The sequence below is a fragment of the Atractosteus spatula genome, chromosome 1 (assembly GCF_055471065.1).
Source record: "Atractosteus spatula isolate fAtrSpa1 chromosome 1, fAtrSpa1.hap1, whole genome shotgun sequence".
Taxonomy (NCBI): domain Eukaryota; kingdom Metazoa; phylum Chordata; class Actinopteri; order Semionotiformes; family Lepisosteidae; genus Atractosteus; species Atractosteus spatula.
Window position 1 is genome coordinate 7,314,022 of NC_142706.1, and position 21,159 is coordinate 7,335,180.

Here is a 21,159-nt window from a genome sequence, read left to right on the forward strand (position 1 = left end):
AAATCTTTGAGCTGACGTTGCTATTAACTGCGACCGAGAAATACTCCAACCGGCACTTCGCTCCGCCTGCCATCTGCGTAAAAGAACTATATAAGTATAAGTGCAATTATTATTATTTTTCTACCACATTTAGTAGCTTTGTTCCCCCAGTATTTTTGTCTGAATTCTTTTGGCACATTTCAGAAATTTTTCTGTGGGGATCACAGGTGCTTTATGTGCTATTTCGAAGGGGGGAAAAAGAAACCCCTTGCTTTTTCACCTGTTTTCTGATGTTTCAGTCGCAACCATTTTAGCTGCGGTGAAAATCAATGAGAAGATGCATTTTAAGGCTCATGGCAGAGCATTCTGTTCTGTTTTTGATGATACAACATCATATCTGGTTACAAACTGCACCACAGCCTTTAACAGAAGCACACAGTCAAAAACCACTCAGAGAATCCTGACAATAATACACACACAGAACAAAACACACAAACTGAGCAAAAAGCAACTGAAAATACTCAGGGCTTTATTCATAAAACCACTGTGGTACATTTATATCGGTTTATTCCCTAAAATGAAAATAAAAGTGAAGATGTGAAGTACCATCAGTTTTGCAGGATGGTCATGTGAGAGTCTCTACAGGCAGCTCAGACTTTCTTTTTCAGTTCTGTAGGTCTTGGAGCTCATTTCTCAGAGCGTGGTGATGCACACAGAGCTTAGATTGCCTACTAACCCGCCTCTTTTTGGAACTTAATGCTGCGCACGTGTGGGGACCAGATAAGTATACCGTTCGACAACAGCAGCACAAAGCATGTTGAGTTAATGGATGCAACCTCCCAGCTAAGGGGGTGCTTCAGAATGATTTTCATTTTCTTGTCGCTTCAGGGCTGGGCGATTTTGACGGCTGCTCATTTTTAATTGTAAAAGAACTCACTGTCACAAAGGAAGCGGCCGCAGGGTCCTGGTACTGCACCAGCAAGGTCTCCACCGGCAGCTGGATTTTAGGTCGGCTCTTAATGCGCTTGTTGAGGTGAACCAGCAGCTCCATCACCTGAGGGCGGCAAACGTGTCCAGTGAGAGGTCAGTGTCGCAAGACGGCTAAAAAAATAAAGCTCCTTCCCCCTAAATGTACAAGACACTTTGTCACAGTCGATGCTTGGCACCGCTTTGAAGTGTACGGACATTTTCACGTCAAGTTAAATTAAAGATTGCCATGAACCATTTCGAAGTGGGCATTTCTAATGAAAATAACAAAGGAGGAGCCCTACCCAAACAACCCAAGACATGTTCTCACAATGACAACAAGCCATTGTGTTGACAGGAAACATACTTATAAATTAATATTTAACACAGCTGACTGATACGAACATTTTCTTATAAAGAAAACATGTTTTTGCAGACAGATATATTGCAAATTGGCTTTTTTTTTAATCAGAGGAAGAAATGGTTGGGTAAAATAGGAATCTCCTGAAGAACGTAAGAAGAGAATCCACTCCCGAGACACAAGGAGTCAAGAAGCTGTTCGAAGCGTCGGTCTTACTTTTTTCCTCACACCTTCCTGAGTGCTAGACAGCTTCAGCAGCACAGGGGGCAGGAACTTGGATATGACGTTCTGCAGCTGCTCGTCCGTCTCCGCATGCCCCAGGCAAAGGAAGACGCGCTCCAGCTGATCTGCCCAAGGCAAGCACACACAGGTGGCACAATAAACAGAGCACCGGGACACTTCCCACCGAGCTTCAGCAGGGCAACCCGCAAAACCAGGTGCTCAAGTGGCTGTGCATTACAGGCAAGCATCTCTTTACCTGTATCCACAGGCGACATTTACAGAATATAATACACAGTCATGTGAAAAAGAAAGTACACCCTCTTTCAATTCAATGGTTTTACATATCAGGGCATAAATAACAATCGTCTGGTCCTCACCGACTTCTATAATAAGACAAATCTAGCCTCAGACAACAGACAACACATCACAGATTTCACTATGTCATTATTTATTCAACAGAAAGTAAGCCAAAATGCAGAAACCATGTGGGAAAAATTAAGTACACCCTTACTGCTTCTGTAGGAATTAAGAAGGTAATTAGCATCCAGGTGTTGCTAATCAAATGCACGTGATTAGTTGATCATCAGGAAGTGTGACCACCTCTATAAAAGCAGACCTTTTGGCAGTTTGGTGGCCTGGAGCATTTATATGTGTGTTAACACCATGCCAAGGAGAAAAGACATCAGCAATGAACTCAGAGAAGCAATTGTTGCTGCTCATCAATCTGGGAAAGGTTATAAGGCCATTTCCGAACAACTTGAAATCATCATTCTACAGTGAGAAGGATTATTTACAAATGGAGAACATTCAAGAGAGTTGCCAGTCTTCCCAGGAGTGGGCGTCCCAGCAAATTCATCCCAAGGTCAGACTGTATAAGGCTCAGAGAAATTGCAGAAAACCCAAGAGCTACATCTAGGGATCTACAGGCCTCGGTCAACATGTTAAGTGTTAAAGTTCATGACAGTACGATCAGATAAAGACTGAACAAGTATGGCTTTCATGGAAGGGTAGCCAGGTGAAAGCCAATTCTCTCCAAAAAGAACATGGCAGCACGGCTTAGATTTGCAAAGTTGCATCTGAACAAACCACAAGATTTCTGGAACAATGTCCTTTGGACAGACGAGACCAAAGTGGAGATGTTTGCTCATTATGCACACTGCCATATTTGGCGAAAACCAAACAGTGTATCACAACAAACACCTCATACCAACTATCAAGCATGGTGGTGGAGGGGTGATGATTTGGGCTTGTTTTGCAGCCACAGGACCTGGGCACTTTGCAGTCATCGAGTCGACCATGAACTCCTCTTTATACCAAGGTATTCTGGAGACAAATTTGAGGCCATCTGTCCGACAGCTAAAGCTTGGTCAAAATTAGGTCATGCAACAGGACAATGATCCCAAGCACACCAGCAAATCTACAACTAAATGGCTGAAAAAGAAAAGAATCAAGGTGTTGGAATGGCCAAGTCAAAGTGCAGACCTCAACCCCATTGAGATGCTGTGGTGGGACCTTAAGAGAGTTGTGCATGAACGAATGCCCTCAGACATCAATGAACTGAAGCAATGTAAAGAAGAGTGGGCCAACACTCCTCCAAAATGATGTGAGAGACCGATAAACTCATACAGAAAACGATGACTTCAAGTTATTGCTGCTAAAGGTGGTTCTACAAGCTACTTGAATCATGGGGTGTACTTAGTTTTTCACACATGGCTTTGTTAAATAATGACATAGTGGAATCTGTTATGTGTTGTTTGTCACCTGAGGTTAGAGTTTCCTAATTTTAGGACCTGGTAAGGACCAGATGATTTTTTTATGTCCCGATATATAAAAGCACAGAATTGAAAGAGGGTGTACCTTCTTTATCACATGACTGTATATATAACATAGAGGGATACTTAATCTTCTCATTGTTATTTGTTTGGTGCTACTACTGCAAGAAAGAAAGGACGATTGCTGTTTTCTGTAGCTTCACTGCAGATTTAGAAAAAGAGGGGAGTGGCTTTTTAAAGTGCATTCAAATGTATGTTAAAAGGATTTAATGCCTGAGTCATTTAGAACGCATGGCAACATAAAATAACTGAAATGACAAATTACCGGTTTCAGTTAAAACGCATTCACCATACAAATTATTACACTCTATATTAAAATATGACTTGGATTTTTCATCGACCAATAGCAGACTTCTAAATACATAAAAATGAAACAAACAAAAAAAAACTTGACAGACTTATGTTCTCTGGCACACAAGGTTGCAAGACAGAAAGGAAACACTAAAAAAAATGAAAACAGTAATAAAACGATAGTCTATCACTGTTCCCCTGCGATGACGTTCATTGGCAATAATTTCTGTATCTACAATTTCAATACATTGGGGAATGATATGTAAAAAAATGTCTTACACTAACGTGAGGCTATTTGTATGGCCTTGGATAAAGCTCTGAACAATATTGCTGCACTATGCCTAAGACTACTTTAAATGTACAGTATAGCTTATGAGAATAAAATACGAATTAACAAAAAGGATCACTAAAAGGCATTTGTATACATACACACGAACTTTAACAGAACACTCTCTCTAACTAAAGAGTTCAACAAATATTTCATGAAAATTACAATACGAGACCCTGTACGTAGGGATTATTTATCCAGTATATTTTTACACAAACCATATATGTGAGTGCAGTTCCTTTCTTCTCATTTTTATGAGCAATTCTGGACGTACAGTACATTGTAAACCTTACCACCGCCCTTAAAAGACTGCGTTTAATGATTAAAAAAAACTACATGACACTATATGAAAGCAAAACACCGAAACATTTAATTGCACGGAAATCTGCTCCTTCCTTAAATTAAGTGCATAAATAATTTACGATTAATATAATTACTTTCGTTTTCAGATCATGACTGTGCACTAGGCCTATTTCTCTTTTTTTTCCCCCAACGTGTATTGTAGTCATTATAAGTGCATACGCAGTATAACGTCAGTGAAACTCTGCTCTGAACGTTTTTTTTTTTACAAATAAGGCGATCTCGGCTTTAGCTATTAACGACAGACAGAGGCTAAAACAGGATATTCCCCGACTTTTCCGCTGACCGGTTTTTCATACCACAACTAGTAACTTACTGAGCTCATCCTGCGCAGCCATGTTTGCAGCGACTCTGAAGCACACAGACGCAGCCACTCCTGCTTGCTGTGAGGAACCGTCTCCGAGCTGAATAATCCCCTAACTCTCTCGCCCTGTATATTTAGAAATAGCTGAGGCTACAGAAACTGCTGCAGACAACTGAGACAACAGCACCACTTAGAGCCGAAGTGAAGGTATTTCCCAGCAGAAATTTAGCGAGACCTACAGTACGGCGACGGAACAGAAAATATGTCCAATTTTCAACCCATCTTTGGGTGCCTCCCTGGTTTGCAGTTTGAAGTGGTCTGTCCACTTGAAGTATCTTACTCGGATGTAATGGATCACAATGGACAGTTGACTTTTCTCTTCTCTTGGGGGGAGGGATTGGGGATTTAAAGATCAACTGTGGAGGTGTGTTCATTTGAAAAAACAATCCAAAGAATGTATTGATGTCTCACTGTTTACTTTGTTGTGAAAAGACAGAAGGGTGGGGTCCATCGAAATGTTCAAGCAGAGTTTATTAAACAATTATTATTAACTATTTATGCAACAATACATTATTTTTATATATTCTTCCCTGCGGATCAGTTCGTGCCCTTTCCAACAGTGTTTCTTCCCCGCAGTTCTCTCACCTGCAGCACCAATACTATATGATCTGCATCAGCATGTTCAATTTCTTTTTCAGGTTCAAAACGTACACAGGGTTAGGGAGGGGACTGGAGTTAGGTTAAGCATTAGTGTTATGCTTCCATTTGTGGTCACAGTCGAGATCATTTCAGGGTTAGATTAAATCCATGCTGAGGGGAATAGTTGGGATTGGGACCAGTCTGGGGTCCAGGTAAGGGTTCAGACTAATTTTAACGACTAAGGGTAAGGCTAGAGACTAGGTTTAGGGTTACATAATAAATACAGACCCTAATTTGCACTTATTGTTACCTACCTGATTGCCCACCTTTATATAAGTGAGTAAATGTTAATCAGTGTCTGTGAAACCAGTGCATAATGTTAAACAGTACATCATCTCATATTACTGAAAAAGGTGATCATACAAAGGACTGAAAAAATTATGGGACATATCAATACTTATATTTTGTTTTGCACTAGTTGTTTCCTTCGGTTAATTCAAAATAATTTGGGCAGTGTAGTGGGGCATTGGTTAGCATTGCTGCCTCAGTGCTGGGGTCCTGGGTTCAATTTCAAACCTGCTGTCCTGTGTGCATGGAGTTTGAATGATCTCCCCATGTTCATGTGGGTTTCCTCCAGGTGCTCCAGTTTCCTCCCATTGTCCAAGGACGTGCTGGTACTGTAGATTGATTGACGGCCGGGAAAACTGGCCCTGTGTGTGTGTGTGTGTGTGTGTGTGTGTGTGTGTGTGAGTCTGTGCATCTGCCCTGCGATGAACTGGCATCTCGTCCAGGATGTATCCCTCCTCATGCCCATTTCCTGCTGGGATAGGCCCTGGCTCCCCCGTGACCCTGATTTGGATAAAGTGGTTAAGAAATTGGCGGATCATGATAGGTTTTTAAGTAAGAAAAAGTCCTAAGTACAATGCCATACAATCACACTTGAAAGTGTCAGAGTGGGAGGATAAGACCCGCAACTGGCCAGAGCCTCAGGTGGGAGATGGCAGTGGAAAACATCAGTGGGCTTGTAACTGCACACTAGAGGGCTGACAGGATAGCAGTGGCTGTAGACCCGTGCTGGCATTTTTGAGACTCCGACGGGACACGTGGGCTGGTTTGTGTGATCAGCATCTGGGGGAATCACCCCTCTTTCTGTGCGATGCTGTTTGGACTGGGTAATGCTCAAGGCCCTCTAGTGAGGCTCATGGATTTTGGATACCCTGTCAGACTGTGTACTGTGCCTGGATGATGTAATGGTACACGTGGCTGCTTTTGAGAGTGCAATGATAAATTCTGACTTAGTATGAACCTGCATCGGGACTTCAGGGTTAAAGTGCTTTCTAAAATATGCTGCCTCATGTGATGAGAGGCTGAGGCCCTGGGACATACTGTACAGCCTATCCCTGCCAATCTAAGGAGGTATGGCATGAGATCAGCTTTGTTCCGTATCTCAGGTGATTTGTGAAGGACGTTGTTGACACTGACATGAATGATCTGGAGACTGTGGTGATGTTTTTCACAGGCTGGCCCAGAGAGAGAGCCATTACCATCTACAGCACTTTCAGGCAAGAAGCTAATCTAAGAGGAACTCTACTGTTGACACACAGAGAACTGCCGGCTGTGGTGTTGTCAGTGACTCACTCCTGGCTGTACAATACATCAGTGGGCACCACTTCCTCTTTCGCGCTGATCGTGCCTCCCTCTTCTGGTGGCTGAGCCTGCTGTGCCAGCAGCCATATCACCCTGCAACTCACACCTGCCTGCCCACTGAAGCTCAGTGCCTGGTCAGTACCTGGATGGGAGACCTCTCGGGGAAAAACTAAGGTTGCTGCTGGAAGAGGTGTTAGTGGGGCCAGCAGGGGGCGCTCACCGTACAGTCTGTGTGGGTCCTAATGGCCCACTATAGTGATGGGAATACTATACTTTAAAAAGGCATTGCCTTCAGATGAGATGCAAAACCAAGGTCTGGACTCGCTGTGGTCATTAAAAATCCCAGGGTGCTTCTTGAAAAGAGTAGGGGTGTTACCCCTGTGTCCTGGTCAAATTTCCCATTGTTTTTTACCAATAATCCCCTAATAATCCCCATCTATGAATTGGCTTCATCACTCTGATCTCCTCCCCACTGATAACTGGTGTGTGGTGAGTGTACTGGTGCACTATGGCTGCAGTGGCATCATCCAGGTGGATGGTGCAAATTGGTGGTGGTGGAGGGGAGTCCCCATCACCTGTAAAGCACTTTGAGTGGAGTGTCCAGACAGAAAAGTGTTATATAAGTGTAAGGAATAATAATCATTATTATTCTGTGAGTTTGAAGGGCAGACAGGCTTGCTGGATGGAAGCTCTGTAGTCCTCCGACTTTGAGGTGGGGCCGAGAGCTGGGAACCTGAATGCAGATGCCCTTTTCACACAGGTCCTGTGTGACAGAAGACCGTGGACCCAGCAATACACACCGGGCATGGCTCTGGGCAGGAGACCCAGACTTTGGAGTGGGACTGCGAAGGATGGCAGCAGGTCAGCGGCAGTCTCCCACTCCTGATGGTCAGAGAGACCAGCACTGAGGGTCTGAATGCTGTGCTGCTCAAGGAGGCTAGAAGGAACAGTGGGGGGTCTGGGAAAAAGTGGTTCTGGGAGCCTTGCTTGGGGGGCTTGGGGGTTTTGAGGGTGCCAAGACCTTAGGAACTGAGATGATGTAAGGCACTACTAAAAGACCCTGGACCTTGTGAGGGTTAACATTACATTAGGTTAGGTTTGTGATGTTTTTAAGTTTGGAAACATAAACTTGTGGTTATAAACCCTGGTCATGGAAATTCTTGTGTTTTTTTTTGGGGGGGGTCAAGAACTTTATCACAGGATAACTGATTTAAATTTTAAATGAGGCATTATTTATATTTGCTTTTAGCTCTTTAAAATGGGATTTGTCATCGGTATCAATCATGTGCCAATTTGTAATCATCCCGATTCCTCTCAATCAGTTGTGCTAGCTTGAAATAAAACCAGCCGGACCTCTGCAGAAGGAAAAAGAAACACACCTCGACAGTGTTTATGTATTGTCATCCCCACTCATTTTCCCCCAATAAATTAATCACGTCTTAAGAGCTGTTGTGCTTAAGAAGACAAACAAAAGAGGGGTAAACTTTTAACAAGATGAGAAGGGACTACTGCATTAAATTCTGTTCGTTGGCTCAGTGGGCCGAAGTCTTATTTTTTTTTTAATGCAAGGTCTGAATGCAGAAGCAGGTAAACCGAAAAACAAAAAGTCTAAACAAAACGGGGCAAAGCAGGTCCGTTAAAAAGACGAACGGCGTCAGGGACCGAAAAGCCGAAGCCCAGCAGATACTGAAGTCTCCGGGGACCGGGCCGGAACCCACTGGAGGTGCACTGATTTCTCTCCAAGCCTGCCCTTCGGAACTGAGCTCCGTGCTCCGCGCAGCGTGCGGCGTCTCCCCAGGTGCCTCCAGGGGGCGTGCCCGTGACGCGCGGGCATGCGCACTGCCGCTCGTCTCGGTTGCAGCAGCAGCAGCAGCAGTAGTTCGTAGTGGGAGGAGAGCAAAGAGCCGAGCTGTCATAAACCGGAGGACTTTAACAGCACAGGGAGAAATATATACGTAAAACAGACACAAACACCGACCAAAAAATCAGGTAAAATAACCCAGCGCCCTGTTGAGCATGGCAACGGACATAAGACTGATCAATGTACCGCGATCGCTTTATGTTACCGACTTAATACCCCGTTGACTGCAAACTGTCTCGCTTTATTGTTATGATATGTGCAATACTGTGTACATCATGATGTCAGCGCAGGGGGGTTATCTCTCGCTGATCCCCTGGTGAAAACGTACGCTTTCATCCCTCATAACAGGCCCGCTTTAAGCCTTGTTTTGTTGGTCCGACCTTTTTTCTTCTTCTTTTACCCCCCCCCCCCCTCTCTTTTTTCTGCCTTTTTCCTCTTGCGCCGTGGACGCGTCGTGTTCGTGAGGAAGAGGGGGTCATGTAATGGGGCTCATGACGAGAGGGGGCAGTGGGTTTTGTTGCTGTGCCGGTGGTGGTGGAGGGGGGCTTCGCTGTCATCGTCACCAGACAGTAGTATGGACACAACGAGGAGGACCTGCTCAGCGATCGTGTTTTTTTTTTTTTTGGGAGTGTGTGTATGTGGTGTGTAGTTAGGGGGGGGAGTGTGTTAGGACTCGGGAGGTTGCAGAAGAGCTGCTGGCCGTGGCGCATTTTTATGACACTTGCTGCGTGTGTGTGTGTTTTTTTTTGGTCATACAGTTACGGGATTTGGGAGGGGGGCTTTAAACTTCACTAGTGCCGTCACTTTGAAGGGGTGACAAGTCACTCCCTCCCCCGCGTCCCCATACTGTATCTCCAAATGGATGATGTTTGTCGCCGCGCACAGCCTGGGCGACCAGAGGGGTCAGCACTACCTGGTTTAAGGGCAGATTTAAATGTCCTGCTCCGGGTTGACTCGTAAAGTCGGCGACGAGCTGCGAGAAGCGAAAGTAAACAGTCTTTGCCAGAGAAACTAGTCCTGTTCGCCTCAGCCATGGCGCTGTGCACAGTAACACGGCGTACAGCTTTACAAAAACAAAATATATCGGTGAGCTGGCTTCTGGAAGTTACTTCTGAGAGTCACCGAGTCTCTCCCCCCCCACCATTGAATTTTATCAATGATACCGTCGGGCGGTGCGTACAAGTTCAGCTGTCGCTGCGAAACCAGAGAGAGGCAAAGCGATTGGTTAAGCAAGATTACAGCTGGGATCTTAGATCTGCCTGCTTTACCGTAACTTTGTACAGAGGGGTTTGTTTTTATTGCCTCTGTCGAGGTGTATTGCTTATGTCGAAGTGTGCCGGTCGGTTAAGAATAAAAGTTTGACGTGTTTTTTTTTCAGTCGAGAGAAGCACCAGTAAATGTTCTCGGGGGTATGTCAATACATTTCAGAAATGATCAATTCAAACATTTTTTACCTCATCCTTAGGAAAAAAAAATGCCTTGATGCGTGATGTGAGATGTGCAAAGTGGATTTGAAGCAGGCTTATTTGAAATTACTGCCTGCCAGCCGTGCTCTTTTCAGAAGCCATTTTGTTTACAGTTCGATGTGGTTTTGCTAGTTTAAAAGTATTAATGCAACTACTGCTGCTACTACATCTCATTTCAATAACCCCTTTTGCCTTCAACTATTCGTGATTTTTTCCCCGGTTGTACATACAACAAGGCCCTTTAACAGTATCCAGAGAGTCTAATGCACAGACTCATAAGGAACTCATATGAGACCATTGTCACGCTCTGAATAGTAAACAATACCAGCACTGTATTGTAACAGTGACTTTTAGTTCGTGTTCTGTTACAAGTGAGGTTAAATTGTGGAGCAAATTATCAGTCTTTTTTGTATGTGTGAAACATCTGTCTTTTTTCTCTACAGTTTTTGGTTGAGCTACTGTATAGGAAATACAAAATAAGCAACCTTTAGGTCTTCAAGCTTTAGTTTTATGAGCATCTACAAATGACACACCAAACCTGGCCCCCCAATTAAAATAATGTTTTTGACTTTAGTGTATTTCTAACGCTATTGTAGTCTTGCTTCTAGCCTAAAACAACAAGAAATGAAATAGGAAGTGCACTCCTCAATTCCATGTCAGCATCGAGTTTTCAGCTTTGTCATCATGAACAGGCTCCCAGATTTTAGTGTATCTGATTTAATCAGAGTGCTTCTTGTTTATGTGGTCGCTTTTAAATGCTTTTTTGATTGATTAGAAGAACGGTAAACCCTTAAAGAAACAAGGTATTTTTTTCTTAATTTTCTCTACATGTCCTGTCTTTGAATGTTGAGCAGACTTTTTTTTTTTCTATTGTGGGGCTACTGATACAAACTGAAAAATGTGATTGTACTGCAGCTGATATGTATGCATTGGTAATAATGATAATAAAATATCCTTCAAATGATCAATTTGGATTCTAGTGAAATGTGGTTATATGACAACATCTCATGTATTAAAAATAATGTATTTAATAATGCATGTTTCTTTTAGTTTCTGTTTAACCCGTAGATTGCAGTAATATTTTTATTAATATAATTTACTTGTTTTTTAAATGTTAAGTCCCATATTTTTCTATATATTATGAAATATGGTATTTAATGTATATTCTGCGTATACTAGCATTTGAAGGTACTAGAATTTGAAGGTGGACATAAAATAATTATATAATATTAGAAAAAGTCTTATGACTTTTGTTTTCTGTTTAATATTTTTTTAAATAACGCGAATAGAAAAAAAGCTTTGCTAAAAGCTTTTTTTTAAAAAAATCCAATGTGATATAGTTGAAAATAGCTCTTACAGGGTATTTTTGTGCCACACCACGCTGCAACAGCATCTGAAATAAGTGACATAGACATATTTTCATCTGAGCTAAGATGACTCTAAACTTTATAGTCGTGGCAACTGCAGTGCAGTTTACATCAGAGGAAACCAGAATATCCTTCAGGATTCAGCTCCAGCGCTGTCTCACCTCTGTCTTGGGCTCAGGGTAACCTAATATAATTCTGCTGAAACCCAAACATTTAAGTGTGTTCTGTGCATTTTAGGGTTTATGCATAAAAAGTGTGTGATGTGCATTTGATTTTAAAGAGCTATTGTAGTTTATCTGTGTGCAGCTACATTTCTATGCAACACACCTTTTGTGCTATTACTGTATTTATCATGATGATGGCACAGTGAAACAACAGTGAAAACATGGTAACACATACTGTAGATTGCCATAGTAAAGTAGTTTACCTTTGTAAATTTTGCAAGAGGTACAGTATATGCCGGTGGTAGTGTATTAAAAACAACGTTTTTTTTTCATGTAGGTCTGTGCTCTCACCTGTCTGACGGTTCTGAAGAGACATTAAAAGGAAGGAAGCAAAGGTATCTCAGTCACTTCAAGTTGCTGTAAAAATAATTTTAATTCTTAATTTTTTTCTGGGAGGGTATGCAGTATAATTACACAGACTAACCTCCAAGGTGCACAACTAATCCAAAACATTATTTTTTTCAGTTAATTTAGGTGAGGAATTTGCATTGGAGTCAAGAATTGCATGTGAGTCTGTGGAAGAGATTAAGGTTGGTGAATAATAACACTGTAGTATTATCATTATTATTCCAATGTGAAATGCGTCAGTGAAATTACATGTATTTTAGGGGTATTGCTTGTTTTAGGTCAGTATAAGAGACAAAGTAATTAAGTTTTGGGTTTTAAAGTGATTTATTATAAGTTCTAATAATGTACCTTTAAGCATGTTCAAAAAGCGTTTTACGAACAGCTTCACCTCTATAGATCAGTACTCGCACCTCCCGTCTTTACTCTTCGACTGGCGCCCCCTGCAGGTGCGGAGTAGTCATGTGATCTGTAGAGTCTGTGGCCTGCTGCAACTGTTACCATAATAAGCACATTTCTGGCAGTGAGTGGATAGATATTCTCAGAAATAAGAAGTCTTTAAATTGGGTGGATTTTTAAATTAGATCATTAATTCATGCTGCATCAGTCACCACTTGTTATATTCCCTTCCAACTTCTATCACAGTGCAGGGAGTGGCATGTACTGTTGTACCTGCCATGTTACCATGTTTTAAGCCTATTCACTGGCTGTTCTGTAGTTATGTAGTTCTCCTGGTAACACACTAGATCTCTGAGCTCTATTGATCAGCACCCTTGCTAGTTTAATCCCGGCTTGCTGTCAGGGTGGGCCCCTGTTTTGGAGTTGCTGTGCACAACACACATGCAAGGTGAGAGAGTGAAAGCATTGATGGTGAGTGTGAAAGTAGGACCGGTATTAAAATGTTAAAACAAATTATAAATAAAAATGGAACAATCTAATGTTCGGTAATCTGTGATATTGATTGTGGAACGTTCCATTACGAAGAGCAGAATTTGGAATATGAAGAAAACGTAGATCATTTCTTTTTCCAAAATGATAGATAGTGCATTGCTCATTAAAATGTAAATCTGTTTGAAATGCAGACAATGCATCATTATTATTGACCATAACACTACTTTGCAATTGAATATTGTATTGTTTGCATCACTAAATTTGATCTGATAATACATTATTTAAAGTTACTCCAAAGTGAAGGGAAAACGGTGTATATGTTGATTTGATAATTATGCTATTAGTTGTTTTATTTTTAGTTGTACAGGCAAGTTTTAAATTTGCTGTTCATCTTCCTTTTCGGTGATCAAAATTTGATTTTCCAAGCATGGTCAAATGCAATAGGTCTGCTGCACAAAAACGTGAACTGCGCTTACACTGCCCCCTTAGTGCTACTCCACTCCCAACTTTCTGCTTTTAATCTCCCCTAAAAGGCAGGGACTAATTCTTTGACTGCCTCAGCACTCCAGTCTCCATTTCCTCCCTACTGGCATCATGGATCTCAGGAGCTGAAAGTGCTAAATAAATAATATCAAGATGGGCCAGAATCCGGTGATGCCAGGAGAGGGAATGCAGAGAGTCCCAGACTGGATTAGAGCCATCATCCAGCAAGAGTGCTAAATGTGAACAGGGAATAATCCTATATGCAATAATGGAAAAACTGGAATAAACCCATTTACCGAATTTAACAACCTCTAAAACCCCCAAACCTGTAAAACAGAGCCTATAAGCCCCCCAAACAGAGCATATAGAGGGTACTACAAACTCCATACAATATTATACATGTCAGATCAGAGAAGCTTGGTGAAGGATCATTCAATAGCTCCAGGATTTTTTCGAGGCTGAATTTGTATTATCCCAAATATTGTTGGAAAAGACGACTTTGTCTGCAACATTCAAATTCCTATTCCAGATAATAACCCCTGCAAGGGGCGTATGTGAAGTCTGTAACAGCAAGACTAATTGGAGAAGCCAACCCTTTTGCTTCACCGCTGATATCAGATAGATATCCATTGGAGGAGATGACACAGGTGTGCAGAACAGAGACATTAGTTTAGAAAGAAGAGCCCAGAAGCCTGTACTGGAATTCTAGGTCCTGCTAAAACTGAAAGCCATCTTCATTGAAAATACAATATCTGTAAGATTGTGAATTCTTCTGTCAATTCATTGTGAAAAAGAGGCAGCAATATATGCCGAGAAGGCATTTTACGAGTTTTCTGTGATTTCATTAGTCTTTCAATTAAGTGCCAGTTCTTAACTAATTATGTAATTATGGGGTCTATCACATCTAAGAGGTGACTACTGAAGTGCAGTGCAAACATTGAAGTCTACATGGTGAGACCACGTGGGCATGAAGATACAGTCATGTTTAATGTGGAAAGCAAGTGGAATATTTAACAAAGCCAGTCTTCCCGCAGTGCTTTCACACTGTGGAGGTGAAAATTGAATATGTGGTTTCTGCCCTCTCCATATGAATTTTGATTCTCTAGAATGCAATCTATCCCAATAGCATAAAGCAGAAGAAAGGGAAAACCATAGAACTACAACAATTTAAAGGGGAACTTCAACGCTATTTTCATATTTCAGGTTTAGATAGAATGAGCATTTATGTGTGCATTTCAAACTGCAACAATAGTGACTTGTAATTTACATCACAAAATAGACTAATTTCCAAGTATGCACAGTGCCATTTTCTGCAATTCAAAACAAGGCAAGAAAACATCCAGTGACATGTGTGGACCTACAGTATGACATTGTATACAAGCAGGCTTGTAAATACATTTCTTTTAATCTAATAGAAATATTGCTTTCGATTTCGAGACGGTTTTGCCGACAAATAGTACTTACTTGTTAACTTTGCATATAGATCACGTTGGGACATATCTGGGGCGAAGTGTCTGCTGCACAACCTGTATTTATACGCTTGTACATCCTGTTATATTATTCATGATGGAGATTAGTGAGCAGGAAGGGCCGCATCACATGGCAATTTGTGGGAACTCGAATGCAAGTTGTGTCAACATGGGGACTTACAGTACTTTCACAAAGTTCACAATTTTGTGCCTAATTCAAAATTTGTCATTATTTCTATAATGTCAATGAATTTATTTCGTTACCAAGATCTATTAACCGGTCTGAGAAATTGGGACTGCAGTTCCCCTTTAAACCAGGAAGCACGTTCATTCATATTATTATAGAGACATGAATTTCAGGTGAATCAGGGACAATGAGTCCATCTGTTGAAGTCAGTGTTTCCATGTCTGAGAATGTTATTTTATTGTTTACTGTAATGGCATGCAAGGAAACGTTTTTGACCAGTGGTGCAGTCAGACGTGGGTCAATTTTCTCCGCTATAGTGTTCAGTTGAGGTAATGCAGACTTGGGCCTATTCATTTAATACCAAAATGAAGCACCAAAATCATCCAAAATATTTAGCCAATGATTTGATGATGGAGAAATCTTTGAGAAATAATAATATATCATGCCGGACCTGGAAGACCAGAATGTTTCAGGTTTTCTGAGCCCTGACTATGTATTTGCTTAACTGGACAAGTTTAAGCTGTTCCTGGAGACAAAGAAAAGGTCACTTGCTTGGAAGGTAAAACTATAATCAATTGTGGAGTGTGATTAATGCCTGGCCAAAAATAGTAAATTTTTTAACTGGGGGGTTAAACACACAGCCTGTAACTATCACTCCCAGAGCAGACATACAATTTCTTGATATTGCAGATGCCAGAATCTAAAAACTAGCCTCTTTTGATTATGCATTTGTGATTGATGGTAGCATTCATATCTTTGCCCAGAAGAGTATAAGAGGTCAAGCAGGGTCTGTCAGGAATTTGGACAGGAGTTTAAAAATGTTTCAGTGTTGTAGTGGCATAAACACAAGCAAAAACATTTTTTTCCAGAAATATATTTTTACCAACTAGTACTGCTTATTAGCAAATCTGCCAGCACTGTGTTTCAAATGACATTCCTCAGAGTAATATCTACTGCATATTTCGTTTTGCAGCAAATCTAGACAGCTAAATTGTTTGTTAGGAGAATGTAGTCAGGTACATTCCTGGATAAAATAGAAACATCCATTGTATGTGAAAGAAGAAATTCAAAGTCAGTAAGGAATCAAGTTCTGGAATAAATAATAAAAACATTGCTGCTGAAAAGCAAAACTGAACAGCAGTCGGTGAAATCCTTACTCTTACTCTTTAGTACCACTAGACCCCACCATCCCCTCATCTCAAGCAACATCCAAAATAAGAATCGCTCCCCCTTCTTTGTCAAATCTGTGACATTGACACTGCCACGACACAAGCCAAGCCTCCTGCTACAAGCCAAATAGAAAATTGTTTGTTAGATGTGATATTTTTCTGTTTCACCCTGTTAGAAAACTAAAGAAATAATTTGCATACAAATGTTAGGAGGGAGAAGAAAAAAAACATGGGGAAAGTGCCGGTATAAGTGAGAGAAAATGTAAAAAAAGAAGAACAATATAAAGTCAATGAGGTCTAAGTTCTTAATAGGCAGTTTCGTAATAAGTAAGCATGTCTCAAAAATTCAGAGCAGACCCCTCACCCCACTTGCCCACGCAACCAAAAATAGATCAGTGCTGAACACAGACCCACTTAAAAGGTAAAGAGAAAAGAAAGAATTGAAAAGAGAACAGGGTTTCCTTGAGTTTACTCCATCTGAGGTCACGGGTTATCCCTTCAGATCTCGCGATCTCCTCTGCTTCCCGCCCTGAGGTGAGCAGATGCTGTCCACCAGCACAGAAGATCTTCAAATCTGCAGGGTACAGCAGAAACGACTGGCACGCCACCTCCCTCTGTGCCTCCCACAATCCTGAACAGGTGCAGTTCTGCCAGGCTGCCCAAGGACAAAACTTGGCACTTGGCAAAAATCTCTGCGTGGAAATGCACAATTCTTATTGTGACAGCTGAAAGCCTAATGATCAAAATAACTTTTTTTGTGTGTTTTGTGATAGAGAAAGCTGTACAGGCTGCTCTATGATTTCTGCTGTTTCACTGATAGTTTTGTAATCATGGGAGTGCATTTTTAAAATGAGTTCAGAAACACATCCACATTTTACATGATAAAATTGAATTATGTTTCTTTTTATTCAGGCCATGCTGCTTTATGTTGTTAAGTACTCAACGCATGTTAACTGCCCTTTTTACTCATTGAGTTTTCAAGGCATCCTGATATAAACACAGTAATCTGTGTACCAGTTATTTTAATAATGTAGAAAAACATCGGTAGAAGATTGGCGACGCTCGTTCGCTGCTGAATTCTGAGGCTACCTAGAAAATTGGTCTGCGCCTGTGTCTTAGAGGTTGTCCAATATGGCCTGATCATCTCCAGTCACTCTCTGATCACAGTTCTGAAACAGTTCACAACAGCAGCTTTTAAAAAAAAGGAGAGAGTAAATGCAAGACCAACGAGGTGATTAGCAATGCTAAATAAAAAAGCAGGAGTCTGCTGACTTTGCCGTGTCATATGGGATGTTATCATGATGGGAATTGGAACTGAACCTGAGATTCTAGCCAAAAGGCTCTGCTTAAGATTTTCTTAATGCAAATTTGACCAAAGCCTCGACTAACTGCAGCCCCACCTCATATATCTACTCCCTACTTTCTTCAGTTTAGGGACCACATCGATTCAATTTCTTTCAGGCTGCATTGCTAGAATCTCACTCTTTTGAGAAGAAAAAAAGCAATCGAACCTATCCAACAGGTGCTCACTCAGTCTATTGATATCACCATTCCTTTCCTCTTAATGAAAAAGTAGTGTGCTCTCATGTCAGGATGGTCAATCTCAGTGTGTTGCCATTGCAGCACAAGTGTTTTTTGATAGATTACCTGCTCATTCTTTTTAAATGAAAAACAAAGTAGAATTGAACCTTCAATGTTTCCATTGGCTTCATGTAATTGCAGTATACATGTAGCATTTCATTGAATGAATATATGGCTTCCATTGGCTTCATGTAATTGCAGTATACATGTAGCATTTCATTGAATGAATATATGAATTTGATTTGTATTTCCTCATAATACTGAACAGTTCTACTGTATACAGTTGTCTGAGAGGTCAGTGGAGCAGAACTGGCTCACAGCATGTTGAGTTCTGAAGGGTGTGAATACTTGTTTTTAGCTGTGTTATCTCTCCATACATATTAATTTAATATGGTTAACAATAAAAACAAATAATTTTTAATGTTATTTTATCATCTAGAAATAAACAGAGCATTCTTTCATATAATACATATAATACACAGTTTTCTGCTAGTTTAATGATTTCTCGCCTCATTCTGTGGTGCTTGGGCATATTTTCTCTATAGAAATTCATACTGTTAATGTATTTGTATTCACACATTTATGTCATATTGAAGACGGTTGAAGTATTAATACATGGACATGCAACCTTCACGTCAAACCTTTTTTTCCAGTATGCCCTAATTTTTTTACCTAACCTGCTAAATTTGTATTTACTTAAAAGTGAAAAGAAAAGAACAATGCTTTAAGCCCTCATCTCAAAACCTACTTAATATTTCCTGTTCGTGGCCTTATACTGTACTTTAAAGTGCTTTTCAGCTGTTTTTGCCACACTGTACTGCTTCCTGTGTAAGCAGTCAGGCAATTAAAACTGGCAATTGTTATAAAAAATAACTATAACAAATCCAAAACCCCATACAAACGTTATGAAGAGGCCTTATTTGTGAAACCGATTAATATACACTAAATGAGAGATTCCGATATACAGTAGGTGAATAAAGACACATCTTTTATTTAATTCAGAAGCTAGTAATGTGGCCTCATTCTTTACTGAAACGCCAACATGTATAGCCACAGCTGTTGCAGCACAAGTAGGCGAATGTGTTTAGGCTGGCATGAGATCTGTCAAGGGCTGCATTAGCGAACTTGATTCAGCCCTACAGTACGTGTGTGTTCCACAGGCAGAGAATTCTGGTGAAAATCAGGATGCCGACAACTTTGTTCTTCATCTTACTCCTTCTGTCTTTTGTTCCAGTTTAAGTTTCACTTAAGCATGTTCACATATGAACATGGAAAGGAGGAGGTTTGATTTCTCGTTCGTATGTTAGTATTGTTATGTGAGTTACTCACAGTCTCACGTCATCAGCTTGTTTTCCCTGCAGATAGGCTGCTGTGAGGGTGTTATGTGGGCCAGCAGTGCTCTAGGATCAGCTTGGCTTGGTTGGGGTGTGGGTAGCCCTGGTGCAGTAAGATGAACTAGCCCCTGCAGGTGTTCCAACGTCCTCTCTACGATACAGCACAGGACTCCTAGGTCAGCAGGAGCTGACTCGTGACTCATTTTGCTCCAGTGACAATTCAATTTGCAATTCTAGAGGGTGCTGTGTTCGAGCCTATATGATAGGAAGTGCAAAAAAGACCAAATGCTGTAAAGGCCTGTATTTGATAAGCTAAAAATAAATGCTTATACACAAAGCTTACAAAGGCCGTATTCCCACTGCTCGTGGTTAATGAATGATAAAATTCAAACAAATAGAATGTTTCATGTCATAGACGAAAATGAAATTAAATGAAAAATGAAAACCCCATGAGAAAACCAGTGCATCCTCTAAATTATTTTGTTATAGATATATTTGATTCATTTTATGTGCCAATTTTTAACAAAATTGTTTGGCTTTTATAGATGCTGCCATATCACTGTGCGCTTGTATTCTATGCACCTCAGTTATTTTAAAAGCAGTCATTTGGAAATTTAATTTGTAGGGGTTTTAAGGTAAGATATACTGAATTACAGTACACATAATGATATGGTTAATGTGAGGTCTGTGTATTATTAGAACGTTCAAAAACAAACCATATGTTTTTATCTACAGAATGCAGATATTAAGCATGAAGAATGTAAAGGCATGTCTTTGTCCCCTGCTTTTTTTGTACCTTGATTGACTAAACAGTTTATTTGTTCACCTAACATTAAAAGGGGAAAGGCAGTCCCAATTTCTCAGACTGGTTATTAAATCTCGGTAAGAAAATAAATTCATTGACGGTATAGAAGAGATTTTCCAATTTCAAATTAAGCACAAAACCATGAAAAATAATTGTCTTGGTCCTGTGTAAGGTATGGTTTCTAGCAGAAGAATGACCCCTGATGTGCATACTGTATGCTCTTGATTCATGTAATTCATTATGCTCTGTCTGCAGTCAATGTGTTGTTTGTATACTGTCGCTGGAGCAGCAGGCATTGTGGTTTTTTACCTTCGTTATGGTCGTGAGCAGATGCTCCAAGGTATAAAATTAGTTTTGCCTGTGATCTATTTCAGGGTATTTGTTTTAACAGTAGACAGGTAATATTGTTGAACGCAAGAGATTGAGTTCTGCATTTGACATTAGATGCAGTGATTTAGACACAGAGATTAGTTCAGATTTTACAAAATATTCCTTAACCCTAGTTCAATAGTGCCATCTTGTGTCCTTTTTCCTGCATAACACTGGGGCCTTGCAAGTTCAGTAGCCAAATGGAAAGTGCTATAAAGACATGATTAAAGACATTTTGGTTATGATTATATTTCATCACTTGTCTTAGACAGCAGTTGTGGTACATGATTTACTTAAATTGTTAGAGCTCTATTAATCTTTTTTAAATAACATGTTGGAGTTCTATTTATTTCTCTCATTGTAATGTCCTTTTTCATTCAGCGATGCCAAAAGCATTTAACAAGTCGTTAACATCCTTATTTTTACATCTTAAATCTGTCTCGTATTCCCGGCTTCTTTTGCCATGAAGTGGAAATGTTGACATTGCATCTGAAGTCATGTTTCAACTAAGTAACGTCCTTTACTGTATGTGGGATGAGATGACAGTGCCAAAACTATATTAAACACAAAAGCTGGCTTGTTTATAGGCAGATGGTGCTTACAATGTATTTTTAAAGCTCCCACTGTCAGAGCCTGACTCTTTTGTTGCCACATGTTGATCCCATTGTGGGTGTGTCTA

General features: G+C 40.6%; 2 protein-coding genes across 5 annotated transcripts in view; one reads left to right on the top strand and one right to left on the bottom strand.

Annotated features, from left to right (window-relative positions):
• ecpas (Ecm29 proteasome adaptor and scaffold) overlaps positions 1-4,763 on the bottom strand; it is a 45,964-nt gene extending 41,201 nt beyond the window's left edge. The window contains exons 1-3 of the mRNA XM_088934965.1: positions 4,656-4,763; positions 1,523-1,653; positions 917-1,033 (exon numbers count right to left, since the gene is read on the bottom strand). Of these exons, the coding sequence (XP_088791091.1) occupies positions 917-1,033; positions 1,523-1,653; positions 4,656-4,677 (270 nt within the window). The 5' untranslated portion in view covers positions 4,678-4,763. The remainder of the gene's footprint in view (positions 1-916; positions 1,034-1,522; positions 1,654-4,655) is intronic.
• Positions 4,764-8,807: 4,044 nt separating this feature from the next.
• The window catches only part of kdm4c (lysine (K)-specific demethylase 4C), a 211,723-nt gene continuing 199,371 nt past the window's right edge, over positions 8,808-21,159 (top strand). For 3 of the 4 annotated variants that reach the window (XM_088915176.1, XM_088915193.1, XM_088915202.1), the window contains exons 1-3: positions 8,808-8,918; positions 12,125-12,182; positions 12,313-12,377. The gene's annotated coding sequence lies outside the window, so the exon portion shown is untranslated. Of the gene's footprint in view, positions 8,919-9,817; positions 9,877-12,124; positions 12,183-12,312; positions 12,378-21,159 lie in introns of those variants that run through there. The other variant, XM_088915184.1, reaches the window with a different exon arrangement.